This window comes from Galleria mellonella, unplaced genomic scaffold (assembly GCF_026898425.1).
Source record: "Galleria mellonella isolate WM207_F2 unplaced genomic scaffold, CSIRO_AGI_GalMel_v1 utg89, whole genome shotgun sequence".
NCBI lineage: Eukaryota > Metazoa > Arthropoda > Insecta > Lepidoptera > Pyralidae > Galleria > Galleria mellonella.
The window spans coordinates 839,857-867,642 of record NW_026442169.1 but is presented as its reverse complement, the minus strand read 5'-3'; the positions used below and the strand labels follow the sequence as shown (position 1 = coordinate 867,642).

The following is a 27,786-nucleotide window of genomic DNA, read 5'->3' as shown; positions in this document are numbered from 1 at the left end:
ATATGTAATTTTAGTATGTATGTATATCAATAATTAGTAGTACCGCATTCGAGTATTCTGACACTTCCCTATGGTTGACTGGGAGAGAATGCTTTTAACATTAAGTCATTAATGTTAAATCATTAATGTACACATATTTGTACTAATGAATAAATAAATAAATAGCCTATTGGCCTAGATTATATGTGATAGGAGAAACGAGCAGGGAGAGAGTTCCACTCCTTGGCCCTACGCATGAGGAGGGAAGACGCAAAGCGCTTCGTACGTACAAATGTTACTCTCAAAGGAGCTAGAAATAACGCGTTCGCGAGCAAACCCGTGTAAGCAATTAGTTTTAATCAATCAGTACAAGGCAAACATTGCCGAATGTTACGTTACCATTCAGTTCAACGGTAACAGCGTACCGAATATGCTGGCTCGTTTAATTATAACAAATTTATTTCTTCACATTGCATTCTGTAAAGAATGTTATTGGAATTCTTGTCCTTACGTGCTTTTTGGCGGGAAAACCCTTTACGACGATGTACGAGGTGATATTAGAGACATTACGGATTTGAAAGGTAAGTAGTTCACTTCCCGTTATTTTACATTAAAATATAAATTCAGATAATTTTAAAGACAAGAATTTTAGACGTGGAATATAAATGGGGTGATAGGTTCGCGCGAAATCTTATAAAATCTCGTATACCTATAGTCAGCGAACCGGGCAATTGCCCTGGCCGGCAATTAGAAGCAATGGAACCAGTAGTCCTTATAATTAAAAGGGCATATTCCTTTTTAAAAATCCGGCAGCACACTAGCAATGCCGTTGGTGTTGTGGGCGATCATGGGCGGCGGTAGTCACTTACCATCAGGTGAGCTGCATGCTCGTTTGCCCCCTGTGTTGTAAAAAAAAATTAGCAATCCTTCCCCGCCGACGATTGACGGTTCACCTATATAGCCACGAGCACTCGCGTCATCTTTTTTTTTTCTCGTCATACATTGATGACAAAAGAAAACATGCATACATGAAATGAAATGAAATGAAATGAAATGAAATGAAATGAAGTTAATTTATTTTGCATGTATACTTTAAGGTATCATAAGACTAAAGAGTCGTTGTCAAATGATGTCGTAAGGCTCGATATTTTAAAAATTATTAATTTAGCATCGATCGCTCTTGTTAAGAGCGATTACATAATTTTTTCTCAACTATCTCTCAAATGTGCAAATGTCGTCTAGTGTGTTGGAAGAGATCTCTTTTAGAAATAAGTTTACCCTCGCTTATATTGCTATTGATAAGATATATATATATATATCTTATATATAAAATTCTCGTGTCACGGTGTTTGTTACCAAACTCCTCCGAAACGGCTTTACCGATTTTTATGAAATTTTGTGTGCATATTGGGTAGGTCTGAGAATAGCCCAACATCTATTTTTCATACCTCTCAATGATAATGGTGACCAACACCAAAATATTCTTTTTTATTTTTTTTGACAATTTTTTTTTTATTTTTATTTTATTATAACTAAGCATTGAAAATACACACAACTTAAAATTTTCACCGTTTTACGATCAACCCCTGTTTTTTAATTGCGATATTTATATTCTGAAAAAGGCAAGATGGCAATCGAATATAATAATTGTAGTACGAGAAATTTTCATGTATAGTTTTAGAAATAATGTATATGGTAAAACAACGTTTGCCGAGTCAGCTAGTATATATATATATTTCATACTTCCAGTCAACCTAATATAGTGGTATAGGGGGAAAAGGGATTGTTAGTAATGGAGACTGGGAATCCCATTGTTGGCAATATACCTAAACAGGTCAACCTCCTTGCGGAGAAAATATCATGGTTTATTGTTGAGAGATACATCATGATGGCCTGTTTTCATTCTCATCTATCGCCCTTCACTGGTGCTCCGCCGGCGTGTCCCGTTGGCGCGGGTGGGGTTGCCATGCCAATTTCACCCAACAAAAAAAAACATTGTGGTATAGGAAGTAGTGAGTTGACAGTATTTTAAAATAGAAAATACAATACTAATATATAAAAATATATACATGTTAAATATACAACAATACATATTAAATAAATAAGAACACATTAATGAAAATGTAACACATTTATACACTGCATCTTTGACCTTGGCACGCCATTTACAAGTCTATTAATTTGGTTTTCTATTTTAGAAATCCTCGCGTATAAAGTATCGAGCAAAACGCTATTTTATAATATAGGGGCATTGGGGGAAGGGATTGTTAGTAATGTGGAGTTTAGCCCCCATTGCTATCAATATACCCTATCAGGTCGACCTCCACGCGGTTCCCCCTAGGAACTATTGTGACTAATTTATCGTTAAATTCGTCACAATGGGCTAAATGGCTTTACCGTCTTCACCTATCATCCCTCACTGGTGCTCCGTCAGCGTATACCGTTAACGCAGGCAAGATTACCATGCCACTATCATTCATTAGAAAAAATATATACGGGCATTCCCTAATTAATTAAATTGACAATGTGTTTTGTATATATATGGAACAATATCTACGAATAATTATGCGTATATTTATAGTCAGTCAAGGTCAAATTCGAGATTATAACGCGATTATATTTTTTCTCCATCTTTGTATGCCAATTATACATGTATGTACACGTGTATGTATGTATAGATACATCTCTAGATTTATCGATGCGTTGACGATTAAAAACTTTGCTTTTCAATCGACTTTAAAAACAGAGAGACTTTGTACAAAAGTCGATTGTTTGGGTACCACTGTCTCATTCGTGTTTCAATCGTGAAGCAGTTGTGTTTGCATGGCTGTGTTTCGGTTTGAAGGGTGGGATATGGCGTGAATTTACTGAGTACAGAGGAATAACACCTGAGTCCTCAGGAATGGCAACGCATGGGGAGTATTATGGGCGAAACAGTATACTCTGTTATATCCATAGTACCGCTCATGTCTATAGGCGACGGTTAACACTTTCCATCAGGTGGACCGTCAGCTTGTTTGCCATTTTAAGTTGTATAAAACAACGAAAAGAGAATTTTTTTTTATATTTTTCACCTCATAACTCCATCAGTCATAAACTGATTTGGAAAATTATTTAACCGTAAGGATATACTTACAGATTACTCCCAAACAAATTTTAAATAAACCAGTTTCGTCGTTTAGTTTTTAGATCGAAATAACTGCTGGTTTGGTTTTAGTGTATATTCAATTTAGTTAGCAGGATACTGCTTTCAAAAGATGCTTAGCCCTTCTTTGCATAATGGTGACATTGAATGCCCAAAAAGTATATAAAATAACAATGTCACTTTAAGTTGATCGTGTCTGGATACCTTTTGAATGTACATTGCAGAAAAAAAAATATAGCTGTCAAATTTATTTTTTAACCCTTTTTCCTATAATTTAAAACATGAATATATATATATATATATATATCATCTTGATTAATAAATCATGCAAACAAGGGTTAAGATTCCGCTATCACTCTGTATACTCTTCTAGAACTAATTCACAGAAATAATCAATTATATTGTTAATACAGTTGAGGGGGGAGGGGGGAAAGGGATTGTTAGTAATGGAGACTGACAATCCTATTGCTAGCAATATACCCAACCAGGTCGACGTCCTCGCGGTTCCCCCTGGAAACTATCATTGTTAATTTCTGATGAATTCATCATGATGGGCTAACTGGCCTAAAAAAGAAATACAGTTGTGGGATGTGCAGCAGTGTCCATCACCAAAGCCTAACTGGGGTTGCCGACCCGTCTACCAAGCGTGAGAATTAATGGCAACACAAATAGTTTGACAATTAATGTTATTATATGGTTTGGTAAAAAATCCTATCATAGGATAGGAATTAGCAGCGAACTTTAAAAAAGGGCGAATACAAAAGATCATGGAAAAGTCGCAGTGTCACAGGTTTTTCTGCATGTCTTTTTTTTATACAATTTAAAATGGCAAACAAGCTGACGGCCCACCTGATGGAAAGTGGTAACCGTCGCCTATAGACATGAGCAGTACTATGGACATAACAAAGTATACTGTTTCGCCCATGATACCTCCCATGCGTTGCCATTCCTGAGGACTCAGGTGTTATTCCTCTGTACCCTATAAATTCACGCCATATCCCACCCTTCAAACCGAAACACAGCCATGCAAACACAACTGCTTCACGGTTGAAACACGAATGGGACAGAGGTAGCCAAGCAATCGACTTTTGTACAAAGTCTCCCTCTGGTAAGCCTCTGGTATGCCTGCTTGTTTTTCAATAATAATAAAATGGTATGGTATTGTTAATAACTTTGCTATTTATCATCAGGATGCGTACCGACCAGCGTTTGGATACTCGCCAGGCATGGGACCAGGAACCCGAGCTCCTACGATGTCCGTCATATGATGGAAACTGCTAAATTAAAAGAAGAGATATTAAATTGTTATTATAAAGGTCGAGGACAAATGTGTGCTGAAGTGAGTGTCAAATGATAGGTCCTTTTTTTTTAATGGATGACAATGGAATGGGAACCCCGTCTGTGCCAACGGTATACAGTAACGAAGCACCAGTGAGGGGTGATAGGTGAAATGAAAGGGCAGGTCAGTTAGTCCATCATGATGAATACAAGAATTCAGCACGATGGTTTCCAGGGGGGACCACGTGGAGGTCGACCTGACAGGGTATATTGCTAGCAATGGGATTGGTAGTCCGCATTACAAATAATCTCTTCCTTCAGCTAACAGCTTCCTATTATTACTAGCATTCTCATCTATTATCTATCACTGGTGCCCCTACACTGTATACCGACAGCGTAAGCGGGGTTACCATTTCATTTTTATTTAAAAAAAGCCAACACATTCTGTCTCGTGAACTCGCTAGCGATAACGATTCTATCGATAGATTTGTTAGCAGTTTATCCAGAAGGACTTATTAATTAGAAAACTAGATGGCGCTGTTTCATGTATACTAGTTTTATTGATCCATTACAGGATATCAGTAATCTCTACAATTGGAAATGGAATGAAACTATGAGTTCAGAACCTGATTGTCTGGTAAATAAAGGATACAACGAGCTCAGGCAACTCGGAAACAGGATCAAGGAGAAATTCACAAATCTTCTAGAAAACGTGAAACACTACCAAATCAGGCCAACAAACCAACAGAGAACAATTGAGAGTGCCAAAGCGTTTACACAGGGTCTCAAGAATTTTACGTTCAACATCACTGATCCCGTAGAAAAAGACGTGATTTTAACTGTGAGTATTCTGTATCAAGACCTTTGGATCCTGGCATAAAATAGGCCAACCCTTTCTATCCGGTGGGTGTCGTAAGAACCGACTAAGGAGGGCGAGGGATGAGCAGCAGCGCCCCTCTTAAAACATCTCTAAAGCCTTACTGCTTTTTAAAAACCTTTAATATTAACAAATTTGATGTGGGGATTGTTCAGAGCATAATACATGCTACTATGACCAAAATTGCTTTGTGCTTAAGTGAATTAGTAAGTAGTATTGTTTAGTCATAATTATAATAGTAGATAACTTGTTTAGATTTTAGGGGATTGACATGTTAAAATACAAAAATCCCAAATTAAACGTAGATTAAAAAAAAAGCTTTACTGCGGTTGCCAATCCGCCTGCCAAGTGTGGTAACTACTGGCAAAACTCCCCAAGTGGAAGGCTTATGTTTATCGTTGGACAGTTAAAGTCTGATATGATAATAACTCTGTATCAGGTCAATTAGAACAATAAACATACAGACCACAGATATATTTTTTTTTTATACAACTTAGAATAGCAAACAAGCTGACGGCCCACCTGATGGAAAGTGGTAACCGTCGCCTATAGGCATGAGCAGTACCGTGGACATAACCGAGTATATTGTTTTGCCTACGATACCCTCCACGCGTTGCCATTTCGAGGACTCAAGTGTTTATTCCTCTGTACCCTGTAAATTCACTGCAATATCCCACCCTTCAAACCGAAACACAGCCATGGAAACACAACTACTTCATGTTAGAAACACGAATGGGATAGAGGTGTTCAAGCAAACGGCTTTTGCACAAAGTCTCCCTCTGGTAGAGTTTCTGTGATAATGTTAGCATTACTATATTTTGAGCTTAAATAAGGCAGTAAAATTATTTGTTATGAAAACATATTTATGGCTTGACACCATTAAAAAATGGCAACAAATGAAGGGTACTATGATCATCAATCACCGTTTCTTTTATGTATCAAATATTTATCTACAATATCCGTGGTATTGTTCACGTCAGTTATTTTACTGTTACCAATTGTCATCAGGCTAGATCTAGTTGACAATTATTGTAAGTTATTATAGTAATTATTGATGACAAATATTGTAAGATGTAATAAAAATTGTAAAACTATATTGCAAAAATAATATATTTGAAAACTTTTAAGTAAAATAAATAAGTAATGAGAATTTTTTGTGTTAGAAATGAATTTCAAGCATGGAACTTGTTTAATAAATTAAGTTTCATTTTAGTGAGACATTTCGAATATTTTTGAATTCGTTCTAGTGTATTATAATTTATACTGTATAATAAATTTACCTTTTTCTCAGCCTTATAAATATTGTTCCAAATACCTGAAAGAAGTATGGGATGGGACTCGAACTCAGATGGAGATGAACCGCTACTATGAGACCGAAGAATTCAAACAAGTAAGAGTATATTACTTAATAAACTAGCCGTTTCTTGCGGCGTTGTTCGCTTCTAACTATATAGTTCCCGTAGGTATATCATTGCCGTTGGAACTCTTCATGAATCTGTTCTTATATTGTATTATATAGTAAAATGATAATTACGTGCCCAATACCTTCATAAAGTTTCAGCCAATTCAACTGATCGGTTATTTTATAGCATTTTATATGTGATTCGTTAGATTAATATAACTTTTTTTTATTTATGAACCGATTGAAATAAAATAAGCATTTAATATTAAATGGAGTAAAGCGCAACGCATTAGTGAAAACCGTGTTAAAATCGGTCAAGTCGTTTCTTAAGATTAGCGCGCACAAACGTACAGACAAACAGACAAGCGAACAAAAATTCTAAAAATCATTGTTTTGGCCATCATTTAAACAAGGGGGTTTTATATAATAGTTTTTCTTATACATCTTCCATGTATAGATAGCGACCAGTTACAATATTATTATATGTATCGATTGATTGATGAAAAAAATAAATAATTTGACTAAATGTTTTATTTATATATTCAACAATTTATATTTATACTGCACGAACAAACCTGCACGTGCTTTACCTACTCCAGTTAACCTTGTTAACAATAGCTTGAAGTGAGAACCAGTTCTAGCAACTATACGTACGTATATGATTCTTTTTATCTAATATATAAAATTCTCGTGTAGAATGACAAACAAACTGACGGTGCACCTGATGGAAAGTGGTAACCGTCGCCTATAGACATGGGTAGTACCATGGACATAACAGAGTATACTGTTTGTATTTCTGGTTAAATTAATTATATATATATATATATATACATATATATACATATATATATATACATATATATACATATATATACATATATATATATATATATATGGCAGATTTTTTTATACAACTCTGTAGCAAAGAAGCATACGGCCTGTCTGATGGTAAACAGGGTCACCGTACGTCAATCTTTGAGTGTTATCCATCGTACGCATACTAATGGCAGTGGAATTAAACAAAATAATTCTAATCAAAAACCCAGATGTACCAAATATGGAATTTCTCATAATAACACCTAGTTCAATAAAATAGATAATTATACATATTGGCAAACACATATTAGCATATTTTGCAACGCGATGTAAAATGCAAAGTGACTTTGTGAAACCAATTCTTCACGGCTGTAATAATAATAAATTTATTTGCTTTAAATAGGGTAGATATCGGTGGTCTTACATTACATAAAGTTTCGTGCCTATTTAGCCATTACAGAATAGCATGCAAATGTCACATTTTGACAGGAATTGATTAATTTAATTTATGCATCGACAACTATATTAGATATTTATCTATTCTTTCTTGAAAAATTCGTCAACAGAGTAAAAACTTTTGCTAAGTAACCATTCACGTAACACAATTTTAAATTTATTTAATGGAAGTTCCTTTATATCCGTAGGTATATTGTTAAAGATTTTCAAACACATCATATAGGAATTTCTTAATTAACGGCTAGTTTTAGGAATTGTATTGGTCATTAGTTTTTTAGGGTATCTTGCGCTTCTTTGTATTTGCTCTTTTGCTTCTGTAAACATGTGCTTATTCAATTTAACAAATATACCTGCTTCAAGTATATACAGACTGGGAACAGGTAATATATTTAGAGACTTAAAATAAGGCCTACAAGAAACATCAGGTGCAATATTACATATAGCACGTATACAACTTTTTTGCGCGACTAGAATTTTCCCAACATCAACGCCATTACCCCAAAGTAGCAATCCATATCTAATCATGGATTCAACATATGAAAAATATGCTGTAATAGCAGTATTTTTATTGGCTATCTTGGTTAATTTGTAGAGTGCAAAAGGGAATCTTTTAATCTTTGCACATACCTTTTCTATTTGTTCTTTCAATGTCAATTTAGAATTTATTGTTAATCCTAGAAATGTCACACAATTTGCAACATTCACAAGAACGCTATTTGATATTAATAGCTACAAAATATATTTATTTTTGTATATATTTTAAAAATTGCGTATATGTAAAATTCATTGCTAAATTATTTTGAATTAGGCTGAACTTGGCGGTTTTATTTTTGGTGAATTTTTATTAAGATATCTTCCCGGCTTAAAACCTCGTGACCCAGAGGCGGTAGTCTACGGAATTGAAGCCGGGGCAAAGGGGTATGCCCCAAGGCTCCTACCTTGCCCGCCCACACCATCTGACGGGCAAAGAGAAGACTCGGATTGATGATATATATATATATATATATATATATATATATATATATATATATATATATATATATATATATATATATATATATATATGATGTAATGATAACCCTGCGCCTGCGCTGTCACTGTACACTGGTGTTGCATTATAAGTTGGGATGAAATCAGAGAGACTCATCGTGATGAATTTATCAAGAAATATGAGGAACCTTCTGGAGTACGACCTGACAGGGTCCGCAGCGAATGGAACCTTTCACGTTGTAATCCCTCCTTACCTTACTTAATGGTACAGGAGTAACATAATTTATTTATTTTATTTCTTCTTATTTATTCCCTGTCTTGACGAGGTGGGCGTTGACAGCCCCGACACAGTTATATTAACTAATGTGGCTGTTGTCGTTACACTACCCTACTTTTGTAATTTATAACAATTTTTTATAGTTCCAATAAATAAATGTAATACCATTTACTTTGGCTATAAAAGCAAAAACGCCGGTTCGCACCTGTACTGCTCAGTTTGCTCCCACTTATCAGACTATTTCTCTGCTCAATTCTCTGATTACTCAGCAGCCAAATATTGATATATTTAATGACAAAATAAATATATTTTTAAAATGTTGTACAAAATTTGTAAGTTTGTAAAATAAACCTATGGCTCACTACACGTTTTGGGAGACTGTAAGCGTGGTGAGTAATTTTCAAATAAATAAATAAAATAACAAACAGACCTATCAAAAACCACAGAGGCTTGTCTGGAAAAAAAAATACAACCGAAAAGAGAACGTCTTTATTTTTGAATTCAGTTAAAAATGAATGAAGCAAAAGATATGTAAGGATAAAGGTCTTTTTTCTTTTTGCCTACCCCATACCCGCTACCCCGCCTGCGCTAACGAGATACGCTGGCGGAGCACCAGTGAAGGGTGATAGATGAGAATGAAAACAGGCCAGTTAGCCCTTCATGATGAATTCATCAGGAATTAACCGTGATAATTTCCAGAGGCAACCGCGAGGAGGTCGACGTAGTTGGGTATATTGCTAGCAATGGCATTCTTAATCACCATTACTAACAATCCCTCTCCCCCCCACCTACAAGAAATTTAGCGTGTAAATAGATAGATAGATATGACTTTAACTTAATCGACTGTTTTCGACCTAACACAGGGACCTAGAGTTTTTAGAGGAATTCTTGATATAATTTTTCAATAATCGTATCTCTTTTCAGTTACAGACAAACATGAAAACTCGCACGAATCTTACTGAACTATCAATAAACAATATAATAAGTTTATACGACCTGTGTAGATTCTATCGAGGGTACTCCGAGTCTAACATGTCACCATGGTGCGCCTTGTTCACGAATGACGAATTACCGCTGCTTGAATACTCTAAAGACTTACAACATTATTACAGGTAAATATTTCAACTATTTGATAATTTATACTTTTTTTTTTTATTTAATTCTACACAAATCCAAATTCACTTGTTGATCTGTGTTTGAAAAGGTTTCAAGACATTTTATGTAAATGATTAATTGCATAATGTTTCTATAAATTAAAAGATTATTTTGCAAGTAAAATGGATGATATAATAATATAATATAATTGAATCTTAAATGTAGGATGTTGTATCTACACTGTCTACACTCTACACTAATATTATAAAGAGGAAAGATGTGTATTTTTATGCGTATGTTTGTAATGAATAAACTCAAAAACTACTTTGCCGTTTACAAAATTTCTTTCATCATTAGAAAGCTATATTCACCCTGAGTAACATAGGCTATATTTATTGCTAGAAAATATAAGGGATCCTTACTAAAACTTTAGTAACGTAACTCAAGGTGTAAAAAAAATGTTATGAAATATCTTTAGTCGCGTGCGCTGCGGAAACTATTGGTGATAGAACAAAAATATGTTCTACAATATTGAAAAGAGTATCAATAACTAGAAAAAACATCGCGATACTATATGTCCAACTATTATCGTTATGTCACAATATCCACTTTTTAAAATGTTGTAAAAATGTCCACCCGTGCGAAGCCGGGACGGGCCGCTAGTACAATATATATTTGTAAATGTATGATTGTAGTAACTTACTTCAAAAATTTGAATATTAATGTGACTTTAGTATTAATATAACTTATAATTAATAGTTGGCAATAAATATAATACATGTAAAAATGTTGCATGCCAGGCTGCCTTAATGTTAAGGCTACACAAAATGTACAATACTATCTAAATTTACTACATTCATCGCAATAAATTTCATTTCATTTCATTTTACCAGTGGGAGACTTTGTACAAAAGTCAATTGCTTAGGTACCTCTGTCCTATTCGTGTTACAACCGTAAAGCAGTTGTGTTTGCATGGCTGTGTTTCGGTTTGAAGGGTGGAATATGGCGTGAATTTACTGGGTACAGAGGAATAACACCTGAGTCCTCAGGAATGGCAACGCATGGGGAGTATCATGGGTGAAACAATATACTTTGTTTTGTCCATGGCACTGCTCATGTCTATAGGTGACGGTTACCACTGTGTTCACACAGTGGGCTGACAGCTTGTTTGCCATTCTAAGTTATATAAAAATAAAAAATCATTTCAATTCATTACATTTTAGGTTTTGCCGCAATTACAGTCATATTTTTACATTTCGGAATACAATTTTTATCGTTCATATTAAACCTATTAGTAAGATCGTAAAATAACCTTTTATTCCCAGAAATGGCTACGGCAATGCAATAAATCCTAAACTTGGTGAATTGGTACTAAAAGACTTATATCAGAGTTTCAATAATACTATTCAAACTAACGATAGGAGTTTCACTGCGTACTTCTCACACGACAGCCTGATCGAAATGGTTTATAGCGCTCTGGGACTATTCCAAGATCATCCACGATTAACTGGCTCCGTAAGAGTAAAAGATAGGAAGTGGAGGACCAGCTTGCACACGCCATTTGCAGCTAATATAATCGTTGTTCTTAATAGGTAAGTTGATAGTAGATAAGCTATCGTAAGTTGCCTTGAAAAGAAGTAGTCGCTGCTCTATTTGGCTTGGCGTGGCTGCGTTTCTGCTTGAAGGATAGAATATGGCAGTGCCATTACAGAGTACAGAGGTTTACCACCGTCAACTGGGGGAAAAGGGATTAGTGATAATCTAATGGCTTCATTGCTAGCAGTATACGCTATGAAGTTAACCTTACCTCGATTTGCTAGAAAAATGATTTCTAGGAAATTAGGTGATTCTAAGAATCTAGGTAGATTTCCGTGTAGTCCCAGCATAGAATAGACCTTTCATTTCCCGTGGGTGTCGTAAAAGGCGACTAAGGAAGATGAAGGATAGACAGCAACGTCCCTCTTTAAACATCTCCAAAGCCTAACTGCGGTTGTCAGCCCGCTTGTCAAGCGTGGCAACAACTAGCAAAATCTCCCTAGCGGGAGGCTTACGTTCAGCAGTGGATAGTTAAAGACTGATATGATGATACGATGAACTCTTGTTGAATTCATCATACATCGTTCATCCTCACCTATCATCCCTCACTAGTTCCCGCCAGTCTATACCAATAGCACAGGCGGGGTTACTATGTTATTTTCACAAAAAAAAACACTATCAACTTCAGGATTAGAAACAAATGAAAAGTAAACTATGAACATCACATTCCACTGTTCATATCTATACGCGGCAGTTACCAATCAGGTGAGCTATCAGCTTGTTTGCCATATAAAAAAAATCACCTTTGAACAATAAGTCACCTTTTTGTATTTATACAAGTGCATCTATCACTACATAGTATAAAACAAAGTTGCTGTCGCTGTCTGTCCGTCCTTATGTATGCTTAAGTGTTTAAAACCATGCAACGGATTTCGAAGCATTGCGGCGGTACCGGCCCGGCCGGCAGCGTGTGCCTATAAATAGCGCGTCGAAGGCCGCGCTTCGTCCTATAGCACTTTGTCATGTTTGTATTGTCTAATGACAAAAAAAAGCTGTAAACGTTGTTTATAAGGACAATCTGTAGTAGGTAGGTATATTTAGTATCAGCTATGCACTCGTGCGAAGCCGGGGCGGATCGCTAGTTGTATTATAAATTCCAAATTTACTCGTATGCTTGTGTCTTCATATTATGTCTTTTATCATCATAATCATTTCAGCCGTTAATTTTATGGTCGAGGGATGGGCAGCAGCGTTCCTCTTAAAATATCTCTAAAAGTCTAACTGCGGCAGCCAACCCGCCTGCCAAGCGTGAAAGCAACCCCCCCCCCCCTTTTTTGCCTGAATTCGGCAGTGGACAGTTAACGGCAGATATGATGATGATGAATGATCTATTTTCTTTTTCGGCTTCAGTATCTTATTATATTTTTACGGATGTTTAGGTTTATAGCTTCTTGTCTTTCTTGGAATCATAGGCATAGTAAGGAATATTTACAAGAAGTACCTGGTATCTTTAAAAAGCCACATCTCAGGCGTGCCTTTGTTCAAACTACTCGGACTCTGGAGTAGATAGTTCTGGTTTCATCACCCTCCACTACATTATATAAACCTATGCTTACATTCGACGCCGAAGAAACGGCTGCTCGCGTAATCCTGGAATGTAAAGCTGTAGCCTATCAACGTTTAGAAATCCTCGGAACGTTGAGGTCGCTCTGTGAGGCCTGTGAAGAACCCAGGAAGCTTCTGCGCTTCTGGGCGGAGCTAGGTTGGCTGTACTGGCCACGACTCATACGCACAGTGGCCCAAATGAGAGGCTAAGCGCGGAAAATAGAGTCTTTTTCACATTCACATTCACCTCCACTACTTTATATAAACCTATGCTTACATTCGACGCCGAAGAAACGGCTGCTCGCGTAATCCTGGAATGTGAAGCTGTGACCTATCAACGTTTAGAAATCCTCGGAACGTTGAGGTCGCTCCGTGAGGCCTGTGAAGAACCCAGGAAGCTTCTGCGCTTCTGGGCGGAGCTAGGTTGGCTGTACTGGCCACGACTCATACGCACAGTGGCCCAAATGAGAGGCTAAGCGCGAAAAATAGAGTCTTTTTCACATTCACATTCACACATGCTTACAATCAATATTTTCATTTCATTCCATCAGATGCAGTACAGAAACAGAAGCCCTCGTTAACCAGAAATATAGAGTGCAGTTCTTCATAAACGAAATTGAGTTCCAACTCTGTGACAACAAGACGTGCGATTGGAAATCCTTTGAAAACAAATTGAAGCCCTTCCTTAATAGCAGTTTGGATTTCTGTGGAACTACTTAGTGATAAAGAGGGATAAAAGGAGAGAGAGGGGACCCTCCTTGCTGCATTTCTCTTCTCTTTGCTGTTTCTGACAGGATCCATTATTAAATCAAATATATGTAATAGCAAATCTTGAACTGCTTTTAATAATTCTTTTCGTAAACTATAGAATTTGCTCCCACGTTGGTGCCATATTTATATGAATTAAAAATTTAATTTTACGCAGAAGTTTTTTTTAATGTTTTATATGTTTTTTTTTATACAATTTAGAATGGCAAACAAGCTGACGGCCCACCTAATGGAAAGTGGTAACCGTCGCCTAAAGACATGAGCAGTAACATGGACGTAACAGAGTATACTGTTTCGCCCATGATACCCCCCATGCGTTGCCATTCCTGAGGACTCAGGTGTTATTTCTCTATACCCTGTAAATTCACGCCATATTCCACCCTTCAAACTGAAACACAGCTATGCAAACACAACTGCTTCCCGGTAGAAACACGAATGGGACAGAGGTGGCCAAGCAAACGACTTTTGTACAAAGTCTCCCTCTGGTGTTCAAATTGTTACATCATATAAATTGTAAATATTCATAAATTTTATAATTTATTTTTAATACAAGTAGAGAATAGAATATTTAAAAATAAATTATTTATTAATTGTTAATTTAACACTAGTATTTATAACTTAAAAATTAAAATTAAAGGTGTTACACTTTATACATGTTGCAGTCAAAACTCTTAACCAGTCAAAAGTACTATTGACTGAACAGGTTGGTTAAAAGTGGTTTAGATTGAAAATTATCGGTTATTAGTTCTATTGACTGCAAATTTGCGGTTAGGTTAGGTTAGGTTTTCTTTTTTTTTTTTATACAACTTAGAATGGCAAACAAGCTGACGGCCCACCTGATGAAAATTGGTAACCGTCGCCTATAGACATGAGCAGTACCATGGACATAACAGAGTATACTGTTTCGCCCATGATACCCCCCATGCGTTGCCATTCCTGAGGACTCAGGTGTTATTCCTCCGTAACCAGTAAATTCACGCCATATCCCACCCTTTAAACCGAAACACAGCCATGCAAATACAACTGCTTTACGGTTGAAACACGAATGGGACAGAGGTTGTGTACTATCTCCGACACTGTTTCTTCTGCATATCAATGATATGTTACAGATCAGTGATATTCATTGTTATGCAGATGACAGTACAGGAGATGCATTATACACCGGTCATGCAAAGATCTCGCGGGCACATACCGATGAGCTCCGGAACAGACTTGTGTCTGAAATCGAAACTTCACTCGATAAAGTTTCGATCTGGGGTGAACGCAATTTTGTTCACTTTAACCGTAAGAAGACACAAGTCTGCGCGTTCACCGCAAAAAAGACACCGTTTGTCGTATCTCCTCACTTTCAGGGCACTTCCCTCGATAATAAGTCGAGTCTGGGGATTCTTGGCGTCAATATATCTAGCGACGTCCAGTTTTGCGGTCATCTGGAGGAAAAAGCTAAGATAGCTTCCAAAAAGTTGGGGGTGCTCAATAGGGTGAGACGGTATTTCACGCCAGAAAACCGCCTGAAACTATATAAAGCTCAAGTGAGGCCACACATGGAATACTGTTCTCACCTGTGGGCAGGAGCGCCACAGTACCAACTCCTTCCGTTAGACCGCATTCAAAGTCGGGCAGCTCGAATTGTTGACGATCGGCGTCTTACTGTCCGGCTCGACCCACTGAAACTGCGTAGAGATGTTGCATCTCTGTGCATCTTCTACCGAATTTATCATGGGGAGTGCTCTGAAGAATTGTTCGGATTGATACCTGCTGCAGATTTTCACCATCGTACAACCCGCCATAAACTAAAATTTCATCCCAACCATCTGGACAAGTGGCGGTCCTCCACCGTGCGTTTTTCAAGACACTTTCTCCCACGCACAACCACTCTTTGGAATCAACTTCCAGCAGCAGTATTTCCGAACCGATACGACAACATAACCTTCAAGAAAAGAGCATATTCCTTTTTAAAAGGCCGGCAGCACAACTGCAATGCCGTAGGTGTTGTGGGTGACCATGGGCGGCGGTAGTCACTTACCATCAGGTGAGCCGCATGCTCGTTTGCCCCCTGTGTTGTAAAAAAAAAAGGTACCCAAGCAATCGACTTTTGTACAAAGTCTCCCTCTGGTAGGTACTTTTAACTGTTATTTTAGTCAAAAGTATTATTGACTAAAGCATACGGTCAAAAGTACTTTTGACTGATTTTGCTAGTCAATAGTACTTTTGACTGGTTAAGACTATTGACTGCAACATGCATACGTTATTAACTGAAATAAATTCACTATCTTTGTATATAAAATCTGGAATACGATCCTTAAATATTTCCAATGATTTATATGTATTAATTTATTCAAAAAGAAGAATTTTTAAAATACCTAATAAATAATAATAATAAAAAAAAATATTTCGGTCTTTTTTGGTCCATTAAATATTTATTAGTAACAATATTCTTAAAACTAATGTTAGTAAATTTATATACACAATACACACACACACACACACACACACACATATAATATATTAAATAATATGCAGATAATCACCGCTGCACAATTCCATTGGAAATTGCGCAGCAGTGACCAACGTACACACAGTGCAGCCTGCTTGCTATCATACTCAGGATGCTGTTGGCGCCGGCACGTACTCTGCGCACCAGGGATGCACACCTTTTTCACATCGTGGCATAAAAACATTTTATACAATGCTCAGCAAACATCCCTGACGCGCTACAGAATCGTGGCAGCCCCATCAACACCCTGAACGCGTTATTATATTGGATACGGAGGTCGCTGTAGGAATTTTGAGTATAACATGCATAGAAAGATGTGCAATATGATAAACACTTCCATTATGAAAACATAGGCATGGCTAACTCCATGTCTTAAGCTAAATAACATGCTTACTTCACATAATTATCTCCATAAACAAACAATAAGTAATTGAATTAGGAAAACAATGGGACCGATTCCGTTTATTCTCGCGTTACTAGATAGAGATGCCAGATTTGGATTGGCATAATCTAAACTGCAGAAGTCCAAGCTCGAGGTGTAAGACGCAAATTTCCTCTCGAACTCTTCCCATGTGCATCCTTCGGGGGGACAAAGTTCAGTTTCGTCCTCGTTAACAAAAAGCTGGACGCGGTAAGACTGGCCGTCTGATTCGTGGCATCTGCAATTTTTTAAATTGAATATTCATTATTGGTTAATCAAATACATTATAATTATTGGTATACACATATCATATTAGACCATTCAAAGAGGTTTTTTTTTTATACAACCTAGAATGGCAAACAAGCTGACGGCCCACCTGATGGAAAGTGGTAACCGTCGCCTATACACATGAGCAGTACCATAGACATAACAGAGTATACCGTTTCGCCCATGATACCCCCCATGCGTTGCCATTCCTGAGGACTCAGGTGTTATTCCTCTGTACCCAGTAAATTCACGCCATATCCCACCCTTCAAACCAAAACACAGCCATGCAAATACAATTGCTGTACGGTTGAAACACACATACACACGTAATAACTCTGATATTGCAGGTGTTCATAGGCTACGGTAACCACTTACCATCAGGTGGGCCGTATGCTTGTTTGCCACCTCAGTGGTATAAAAAAAATTCAATTTCTGACTTAACACATTTTGTCTTTTTTGCATTTTTTACGCTTACTTCTCTACATAGTATAAAATAAAGTCGCTTCTATCTGTCTGTACGCTTAGATCTTTTAAACTACGCTACGGATTTTATTTCGGTTTTCCTCAACAGATTAAGTTATATAATTTAGATTTTTTTTTATTATTTCAGCCGTTAACTGTCCACTGTTGGACATAAGCTTTGCCCATAAGGGGAGTTTTGCTAGTAGTTGCCACGCTTGGAAAGCGGATTGGCAACCGCAGGTAGGCTTCTTCGAGGCTTTGCCCTCCCTTAGACGCCTCTCACGACACCCATAGAAAAAGAAGCGGTGGCCTATTCTACGCCGGGACACACACGCCAGTATGGTTTTAGCATTGTCGTAACCCAATATGGTACATGTGTACTAAATTATACATATATATATATATATATATATATACATGTATATATATATATATATATATATGTATATACATGTATAATATGTATATATATATATATATATATATATATATATATATATATATATATATATATATATATATATATATATATATATATATATATATATATATATATATATATATATATATATATGAGATACAGAAGGACATAAGTTATTTATCATAACTCGATCAAACGGACGAAGTTGCGGTCATAAACTAGTCATCAATAACCTTACCTGTTTAAGACAGCTATGATGTTAACAGAGAAAGAAGATATGTAACTGGTCCGCCACTTTCTGTTCGGCTGTCTCCTTATACCTTCTAGAACGAAATCGTCTTTGTATAAGCCCAGTGCGCTGAACGTCATTTCAAGCATGGTATCGTGAGTGAAGTACGAGACGATCTTCCTACCTCCACCTTGCACTACTGCTTCGAAGTTGTCGAACATATCTTTCAGGACTGGACCACCGAGTCTTACGTTGACCTGATGGTATAAATTACCTTTAGTATCATTTAAATTATATATATAAAAATGACGATTTATAAACTAGATTCCCTTTTATTGTTTTTTTTTTATACTACTGAGAATGACAAACAAGCTGACGGCCCATCTAATGGAAAGTGGTAACCGTCGCCTATTAACATGTGCATTACCATGGACATAACAGAGTGTTTCGCCCATGCCCCCTATGCGTTGCCATTCCTGAGGATTAGTATTATGCCTCTGTACCCAGTAAATTCGCTGCCAAATCCCATCCTTCAAACTGAAACACAGCCATGCAAACACAACTGCTTTACGGTTGAAACACGAATGGCACAGAGGTACCCAAGCAATCGACTTTTGTACAAAGTCTGTCTCTGGTAAATATTTATCTATTTTTTACTCACATTTCTCTTTAAACTTATCTTGCTGATTACTCTAAATTATTTTATTTGCTCTTCTAATACATACAATTGATGTATGTACTTATTTATGCATGTATATATTTATTTATTTATTTCATTATGTGTATATTTATATTAATATATTTAAATATTTATAACATATAAATATATTATAAGATAAAATAGATAAATAATATAAAATCCTGGCTTTTAATATTCTATTAAATTAAACTATAAACTATATCATAAATAACATACAATTCTACGCAATACATAATTAATTGAGTACAATAAAGATTTTACAATAACACCTAAACATATTATTAATAAATGTGAATTACATAATCTATTATATATATATATATATATATATATATATATATATATATATATATATATATATATATATATAAACTAATACATTTCACATATACATGAATATATTAAATATTACTTTTTATATTTTCTCTATTCAATAATGCACCACTTACTTATTTCTCTGTTGGCCCAATAGTTGAGTGGTAGAGAACAATGACCAGTGTTAAATCCACTATATATACATTGTTTTAATATGCATTAAAGTTTAAATAAATAAATATATACATATATATACTAAAAGATAATTTGATTTTTTTTCAAGAATAGACTCTTTACCTTTAACAAACAAGCACTTTGGGATTAATTCATTTTAATCCTATATTTTTGTTTGTATTTTGTAATTGTTGTTTGTCATTATATCTCAAAGCCTTTCGATTAAAAGTAAAAATCATCAAAAAATGCCTCTATCTTTAATATAAATAACAAAATACACAAAAAAATCAAGTCATTTTAAAAAGAGAAAACGAGATAATATTTTTTTTTTTATATTTCTGGACTTGAGCTTCTACATTTTAAATATGGATATTGGAAGGTCATTCTTGATTTCCTAATAATTTCATTTCTTAATATTGATGACATCTCATAATCTTTTAATGAAAATATTTCAATACAAACTCACCCAAGACCCGTAACCATTTCTATAGTAATGCCACACATCATCTTCATACTCCAAGACGACTAAATCATCATCGGTGAACACTGAACACCAAGGAGACTTCAGAGTCGGCGTCCAGGAGCGGTCAAATCGACAGAGCTCGTAAATGGAGTATATGTCGTTGGAAGACAACTTTGTATTGATACCAAGACGTTGCTGGACATTATTCTGAACCTGTTACACATTAAAATTGTTTATCGATTCATCTATAAATAGTTAAAACTGCCATTCAAAATTGGCAATTACAAGCATTTTTTATATGCCACTTAGAATGGCAAACAAGCTAACGGCCCATCTGATGGAAAGTGGTAACCGTCGCCTAAAAACATGAGCAGTGACATGGACATAACAGAATATACTGTTTCGACCATGATAACCCCATGCATTGCCATTCCTAAGGGCTAAGATGCTATGCCTATGTACTCTGTAAATTCACTGCCATATCCCACCTTTCAAACCGAAATGCAAATACAACTGCTTTACGGTAGAAACACGAATAGGACTGAGATAATCAAGCAAACGATATTTGTACAAAGTCTCCCTCTGGTGAAACACAAGAACACGAGTTATTTCTAATAAGGATTATAAGCATCCTTCCTTTGCTGTAGTCGTCATAAATGGCGACTAAGAGAACTTTATAGTAGAGGGATGGGTAGCAGCGTCCTTTTAAAACATTACCAAAGCCTAACTGCGGTTGCCAACCTATTTGCCAAGCGTGGGAACTACCGGCATAACTAACTTTATGGGGGAAGCCTATGTTCAGCAATATTAACGGCTGATATGATATGATGTTCAAAACGTTCAATCCATAAAATGGATAAAATGTTCGGTTTGAAGCATTACTGTATGTTTGCAAGCAAGGTTATGTAGATTACGTGACGAAAATAATAACTCGTGTACATACATTGTATTTTGCAACTAAATATTGGTTGTTTGTGTATCTAATTTAAATTCATATCTACTTAATTACGAATTAGAATACTCACTGCTATAAACTCAGCTGAACTATAATAAGCAGTTAGTTGATCGTCCAATTCTTGACTTGCTTTTGTCTCCACTTGATATTTCTCACAATTTTCGTAAGGCTAAAACAGATAATGATATAAATAACGAAAGCTTGCAAAGACTACAAGTCGGATTCAAAAGGTTGTTTACTTTTAAAATATCTACAACGAAAGGATTTTTTTTTGATGAGTGAAAATGGTATGGCAACCCCGCCCGCGCTAACGAGATACGCTGGCGGAGCACCAGTGAAGGGTGATTGATGAGAATGAAAACAGGCCAGTTATCCCATCATGATGAATTCATCAGGAATTAACCATGATAGTTTCCAGGGGGAACCGCGAGGAGGTCGACCTGGTTGGGTATATTGCTAGCAATGGGATTCTCAGTCTCCATTACTAACAATCTCTTTCCCCCCACAACGAAAGGATTAGAGTTGGTAGTCTGAAAGACATAAAAATAATGCCAGGGACATCTTGAATATATATCGTTGTTTGTCGAATAGTTGCAAATCAAATTTTAGAAATTAATAGTAGGTAATCGTCGCCTATAAACATGTACTACGGACATAACAGAGTGTACTGTTTCGTCCATGAAACCTTCTATGCGTTGCCATTCTTGAGGAATGCTATGACTCTGTACCCTGTAAATTCACTGCCATATCCCACCCTTCAAACCGAAACACAGCCATGAAAACACAAGTGCTTCAGGGTAAAAACACGATTGGAGCAGAGGCACCCAAGCAAGCGAATTTTGTACAAAGTCTCCTATTGGTAAATACAATTATAGATTACTGTACACCATAAAAATAATCAGAATAATTACTGACCTTCTTCGTTTGTAAATAGTTTAAATATAAAGCAGTACTTGTCTTACCTTATAATCGCATATGGGGTCAGCTAAGCTGTTGCACGTCGACCCATTGGGATCTTTTGTGCTTCCCCCTGCCTTATACCATCATTTCATAGTTCCTTTGTGTTACATTAACGATATCCCGCGGTTTAAGATATCTGTAGTCCCCTGGTTCTGGATAAGCCGTTCCCAGTAGACTCATACGCATACTTGCCAACGAATCGCAGTTGCACATCAAGTGTTCCATGGATTCCGATTTCTCAAGCAGTACTTACTCTTATAAGATCATCTCTATCCCACGGACCATCAACTGAGAGACTCAAATTGGTGTTATCAGTGAATCCGTGCACAAAAGCTTTAGAGCTAGTAACAGTTCTCTGCTCATTTGTAGTTCTGAAGTAATAGCTGTCATTAGAACTCGGCAGCAGTTGAGGGTACTTTTCTCGGAGCCGTTTGCCAATACCATACAGTTCTTCATACCCTGTCCCTGTTAAAAACGACGCGGATGCATCGATAGTCTCGTTCCAGGACCAGCGACGTAAATTTTCGATATCCTGGAGAATTCATAAATTAAATAGAAAATAATATGCATTGCGCGACAAAAAAATCAAAGAACGTATTAACCTTAATTCCTAATGTCTCATAAATGACCGTGATATAAATTAAAAATACCTATTTTATATAAAAATAATTTTATAAGTTTTTTGTAAGTTTATTTTTGTCTCTGTAGAACACACAGACGAAGTGATCGAATCTGTTTCCTGTGTGTATTTCTTTTTCTAAATAAGAACAGGTCGTTTTACCAATTTTATTGTTAAAAGTTTCGTAAGCATTATATTTTAATGTAATAACTGCCGGTTGAACTCACGTGTAATTAGATCGAAAACTAAGTTCAGCACGACTAGTTTCGGTATCAATTCGTGATCCTTAATCGTGAAGCGAACACGGGCGTGACTGCGTGTCTCTATGTGACTAGTCGAGTATTTTCAATCTAATTACATGTAAGTTAAACCGGTAATTTTTACGTTTTACCAATAACAAATATACCGTAATTTTACCAAAACATGTAACAATTTCTTACTTATGTTACCTACTATCTTAGATTATATAGATAGAACATCGACACTCCATTGTCAAATTTATGATACCATCGATGATGTAGGACATATACTATTAGAGTGTCGTATAAACACGAAGGAAAGAGAAGAATTCATGCGCCACTTTGACTTAAATAAATTTAATGTTGGTCTTATTCATTCTATATTAGCTGAAGCTAAACCAGAAATTTTTGAAATTCTCTGTAAATTATTGATGCCCATTAATCCTCTCTTTCCGTGTCTAGGAAATACAGATAAAGCTTTATTTGAGAAATCAGTGCAGGGTACGATAGGGTTGATATACCAGAAGAAGGAAAAAGCCCTTAAAAACAATAAGAAAATAAATATAAAAGATACAGGTCTAAAGAATCCAATGTTCCAAACTCTTATAGTGTTAATACCTGTGAGCACAGTTGACTAGAGCCAGCTTCGTAGCTGGATATAATCTCGTCTTTTAGTCCAATTATCACTTTGATATCATCAATAACGCTATCTCCAGGGTTCCTGTTGCCATGTCTGTTCAATGTCCACGCACTTACCGCCTCGCAATCTGTACAAACATAAACCATAATGTTAGTAGTAAAAAATACATAAACGGTTCCTAATGACTTTAAATTTAGTAAGTTTTACCAGAAGGAGACTTTGTACAAAAGTCGTTTGCACCTCTGTCCTATTCGTAAGCCGCTCGTAAATAACCCGCTAAAGACAACAATAACAATTGTTTGTACGTATGGATATTACAGTATACTTCGAGACGTGTATAATCTCTTATACCAAGACTTGACTAGACCCAAGATCTACTGTTTACTGACGAAACCCTGTGCGATCCACCAATTACATATTTCTTGAAATCACAAATGAAACAACATAGTTCAGTGCACAATTACGTAGTATTGTAGTATTGTTTTTATTTTATTAAGAGGGAGAACATAAAGCTGAAAATTATTCTTAGTAAATACTTGTTTATATTAGTGTGAGCATTGCGTCTGAGCATCTTCCGCTAGATTAGCAAAATATTATATCTTTTTGCCTTGCCATGATCGACCTACTAGCGTCTATTACGTTAGATATATCCACAGGAAACAAATTCTCGATCATAACACTAGTTGTATGTAAAGTGTCAATCACTCAACTGATACATGATAATATATCGTTTACATCAATGATAAGTAATGATTGAGATCATCGTCTCTGTAACTCACTTCCTAATAACTTGAAGACGGCATAATCATTAAAAAAACTTTAAAGCAAATATCATAAGATTCCATTTTGAAACTTCTATTTCATTGAGCCAAATTTGATTAAATATATCTATGTATGTATTGTTAATATGTATATGTAGGAGGGAAAGGAATTGTTAGTAATGTGGACTATTAGCCCCATTGCTAGCAATCCCTGTCAGCTCGACCTCCACGCGGTTCCCCACGGAAACCATTGTGATTAATACATCTTGCATTCGTTACTATGGGCTAACTGACCTGCTTTCATCCTCATCTATCATTTCTCACTGGTGCCCCACCTGTGTATACCGATAGCGCAGGCGGGGTTACAATTTCATTGTCATCCATTAAAAAAAAATTATATATGTGTATATGAGGGATTGTCACTAATGCTTACTACTAGTTCCATTGCTAGAAATATTCCTTGTTAGGTCGAGCTTCAAGTGGCCTTTTCTGGAAACAATCGTGCTGAAATCCATATGAATTCATCACGATAGGCTAACTGACATGCCTTTTCATTCTCACCTATTATTCTTTACTGGTGCCCCGCCAGCGTATACCGATAGCGCAGGCGGGGTTACCATTCCATTATCACCTATTCAAAAAAGAACAAGTAAATTTGATTATTTATTTATTCATAGGAAAACCAGGGCTACACTAGAGCAAAAAGATACAGTTTAGGATCACAAAATAAGCCACTAATAGGTCTTCACAAGTAGCAACAATATAGATACAAGGCGCTGTGTACACAAAGCAACAAAAATAGGAGTGAACAAAAAAAAAATATGAACAAACAAGAGGAACGAAAACAAAAAAAAAAATGATGAATAAAATACAAAATAAAAATTAATTGCTAGTATTTGATTAAAATATGGCCTTCTTATCCATACAATATTTATTCAAACTGACTATAAATAAAAAATTGCCTACTCAGTTGGTCTCTCACTGATATTATATTTTTCGAAAATAGATCTATATTAGGACTTTTAGAAATAGTATTAAAGTTGTTGCTAGCTCGCCAAAGGATATAATTATATAATGAAATATAATAATATAATGAAAAAATGCAATGATACCCAGCTCTAAGATTTTAACGCTAGTGACTTAACATAATTCGCTGGAAATTAACATAAAATGATAACGTCCAGATAGGTTATCTATCAATACACACTGGAGATGGCATGGTTCAAGAACAACATACACTATATCAGATTGCTTAGATAAAACTGTGATTATTTATTTTACCATTTATTTTTTTAAATTTTAAAATATCTCTTTTCTCGAAACCTTTGTAATGGAGACACTATGTCTATATAATCTAAAACTAGACCAATTAAATAAAAAAATCGATAATTTAAATTAATTAATTAATTTAATTTCAAACCTTTTATAATTATATCCTCTCCATCCAATGGTTGCCAGGGAAAGATCGCTTTTAGCGATAAGGTCGCTTATTGTTTTCTCTACTGTGATTATTTCTTGTAATTGTTTGTATCTATAATAAATTTACTATTGTAATCTTTTGGAGGAAACAATAAAGAGTATCTATCCATCTAATAAAAAATATGAATTTCAGATGAATTCATCACAATTGGCTAACTGACTTGCCTTTTCATTTCTCATCTATCATCCCTCACTAGCGTCCCGCCAGCGTATACCGTTAGCGTAGTCGGGGGTACAAATCATGTATTGAAAAAGTCTTTCCTTGGTGCCCCGCCAACGTAAACCGATACCACAGGAGGGACATTTCACTTCCAGTCATTTAAAAAAGTTCTACATCTCTATTTGACATAATGTTACATAGTTACTCAATTTAATAGAGGGAGACTGTACAAAAGTCGTTTGCTTGGGTACCTCTGTCCCATTCTTGTTTCTACGGTGAAGCAGTTGTATTTGCATGGCTGTGTTTCGGTTTGAAGGGTGGGATGTGGCAGTGAATTTACAGGGTGCAGAGGAATAACACCTGAGTCCTCAGGAATCGCAACGCGTGGGGGGTATCATGGGCGAAACAGTATACTCTGTTATGTCCATGGTACTGTTCATACTGACTGAAAGATAAATTTTTCTGCCAACTTAAAACATGATATAACTTTATTTTTTTCTTTATGACCTTTGATTTTATTGTTGAAACCCACTTTTTATTATAAAAACTTATTTTTTACGAGATAAAATCTAGAAATTCTAAATTCCAATATTCTCTTAACGATCATTGAATTCTTTTTTTTTTTAAACGTGATAATACAATATTTATTTACGTCAATACTTATATTTATTACTTATTCATTTATTTCGGCACAGCAACAGTAATACAATTCACATTACATTGACTATAATAAGCTTTATAACTAAATAATTGTTTTAAAATTTTACACCGTTAAAGGTTATTACGTTTACAGTCACCGGGTTTTGTTGCGAAGTATATTAGTTCTTATACAGGTTCAATTCGAAATAGTTAGCATCTTTTATTTTATAAGTACACTACCATAAAAAAAAAGTACACTACCAGTAAAACTGAATACATTTCCATAGAAACATGGGTTACAATTATTTTTTTATTTAAAATTTTCGGATTTTTTTAAGTGATATATTATTCTTTCTATAGCTTGGGTAGTTCGTTAGTTTCATATATAGCTTACGACTTCGATATCATACCTGTTTAAAACTATGGTTTACTTACTTGGTAGATTAGGTTGGTCCCTTATGTCCCCTCGGACGGTGTCGTATGGTGTTTTCGAGGAGTACAACTGAAAGGAGCACTGCGCGTTCCAGTAGCATGATCTCCCACTGAGCACGCCACTTACAGATATGAACACGAATATTAGATATGGCAACATTTGTGTCTGTATTCTAAAATAAATCAAATCTGCCATCTCTGACATATATATGTAATATTTATCTGATTATCGCTTTATCCACACTTGAAATTAACGGTATGTTCACACACTGTGTTTTTATTTTCCGCTTGCCAAAATATTATTTAATTAAATTAAATAAATAAAATAAATTTTTATTTTTCCATTTCTCAATCGCAATAATTTTATTCTTGAAATTCAATTTATTTAATGTCTAATTTTTATTTTGTTTTATTAAATTAAATTAATTATTTTGTTTGCATTTCACAAGCACAATAATTTATGATATTTAATCTTGTAATCCAATTAATTTGTTATGATATTATTATTTTATTAAAATAAAATTTCTAATTGCAATTCACAATCACAATAATTTTAATCTTGAAGTTCAATTTATTTTTTGTCTAATTATTATTTTGTTTCATTAAATTAAATTTATTATTTTGTTTGCATTTCACAAACAATAATTTATGATATTTAATCCTACGATCCAATTTTTACGATCATTTGTTATATAATAATATTATTTGTTTATTAAATTAAATTTCATT

At 35.4% G+C, this 27,786-nt stretch overlaps 2 protein-coding genes across 2 annotated transcripts; one reads left to right on the top strand and one right to left on the bottom strand.

Annotated features, from left to right (window-relative positions):
• Nucleotides 1–256: 256 nt before the first annotated feature.
• On the top strand, nucleotides 257–14,506 carry LOC113516510 (multiple inositol polyphosphate phosphatase 1-like). The gene is made up of 7 exons (XM_052902233.1): nucleotides 257–560; nucleotides 4,315–4,463; nucleotides 4,977–5,243; nucleotides 6,571–6,669; nucleotides 10,145–10,332; nucleotides 11,641–11,907; nucleotides 14,008–14,506. Exons 1-7 carry the CDS (start codon nucleotides 272–274, stop codon nucleotides 14,174–14,176), a joined length of 1,428 nt encoding a protein of 475 aa, XP_052758193.1. The 5' UTR covers nucleotides 257–271; the 3' UTR covers nucleotides 14,177–14,506.
• A 2,116-nt stretch (nucleotides 14,507–16,622) lies between these two features.
• LOC113513830 (multiple inositol polyphosphate phosphatase 1-like) lies at nucleotides 16,623–27,378 on the bottom strand. The gene is made up of 7 exons (XM_052902232.1): nucleotides 27,061–27,378; nucleotides 23,565–23,713; nucleotides 22,342–22,620; nucleotides 21,199–21,297; nucleotides 20,177–20,386; nucleotides 18,531–18,778; nucleotides 16,623–17,380 (listed from the first exon to the last, which is right to left on the bottom strand). The coding sequence occupies exons 1-7, from the start codon at nucleotides 27,260–27,262 to the stop codon at nucleotides 17,125–17,127; spliced, it is 1,443 nt and encodes a 480-aa protein (XP_052758192.1). The 5' UTR covers nucleotides 27,263–27,378; the 3' UTR covers nucleotides 16,623–17,124.
• Nucleotides 27,379–27,786: the final 408 nt, after the last annotated feature.

Coding starts and splice junctions, on each gene's coding strand:
- LOC113516510 (XM_052902233.1), top strand. CDS start 272: ATGTTACTCTCAAAGGAGCTAGAAATAACGCGTTCGCGAGCAAACCCG. Junction 561..4,314: donor AGACATTACGGATTTGAAAG/GTAAGTAGTTCA, acceptor ATTTATCATCAG/GATGCGTACCGACCAGCGTT. Junction 4,464..4,976: donor GAGGACAAATGTGTGCTGAA/GTGAGTGTCAAA, acceptor GATCCATTACAG/GATATCAGTAATCTCTACAA.
- LOC113513830 (XM_052902232.1), bottom strand. CDS start 27,262: ATGTCAGAGATGGCAGATTTGATTTATTTTAGAATACAGACACAAATG. Junction 18,779..20,176: donor GAAATGGTTACGGGTCTTGG/GTGAGTTTGTAT, acceptor TTATACCATCAG/GTCAACGTAAGACTCGGTGG. Junction 17,381..18,530: donor ATCATAGCTGTCTTAAACAG/GTAAGGTTATTG, acceptor AAAAAATTGCAG/ATGCCACGAATCAGACGGCC.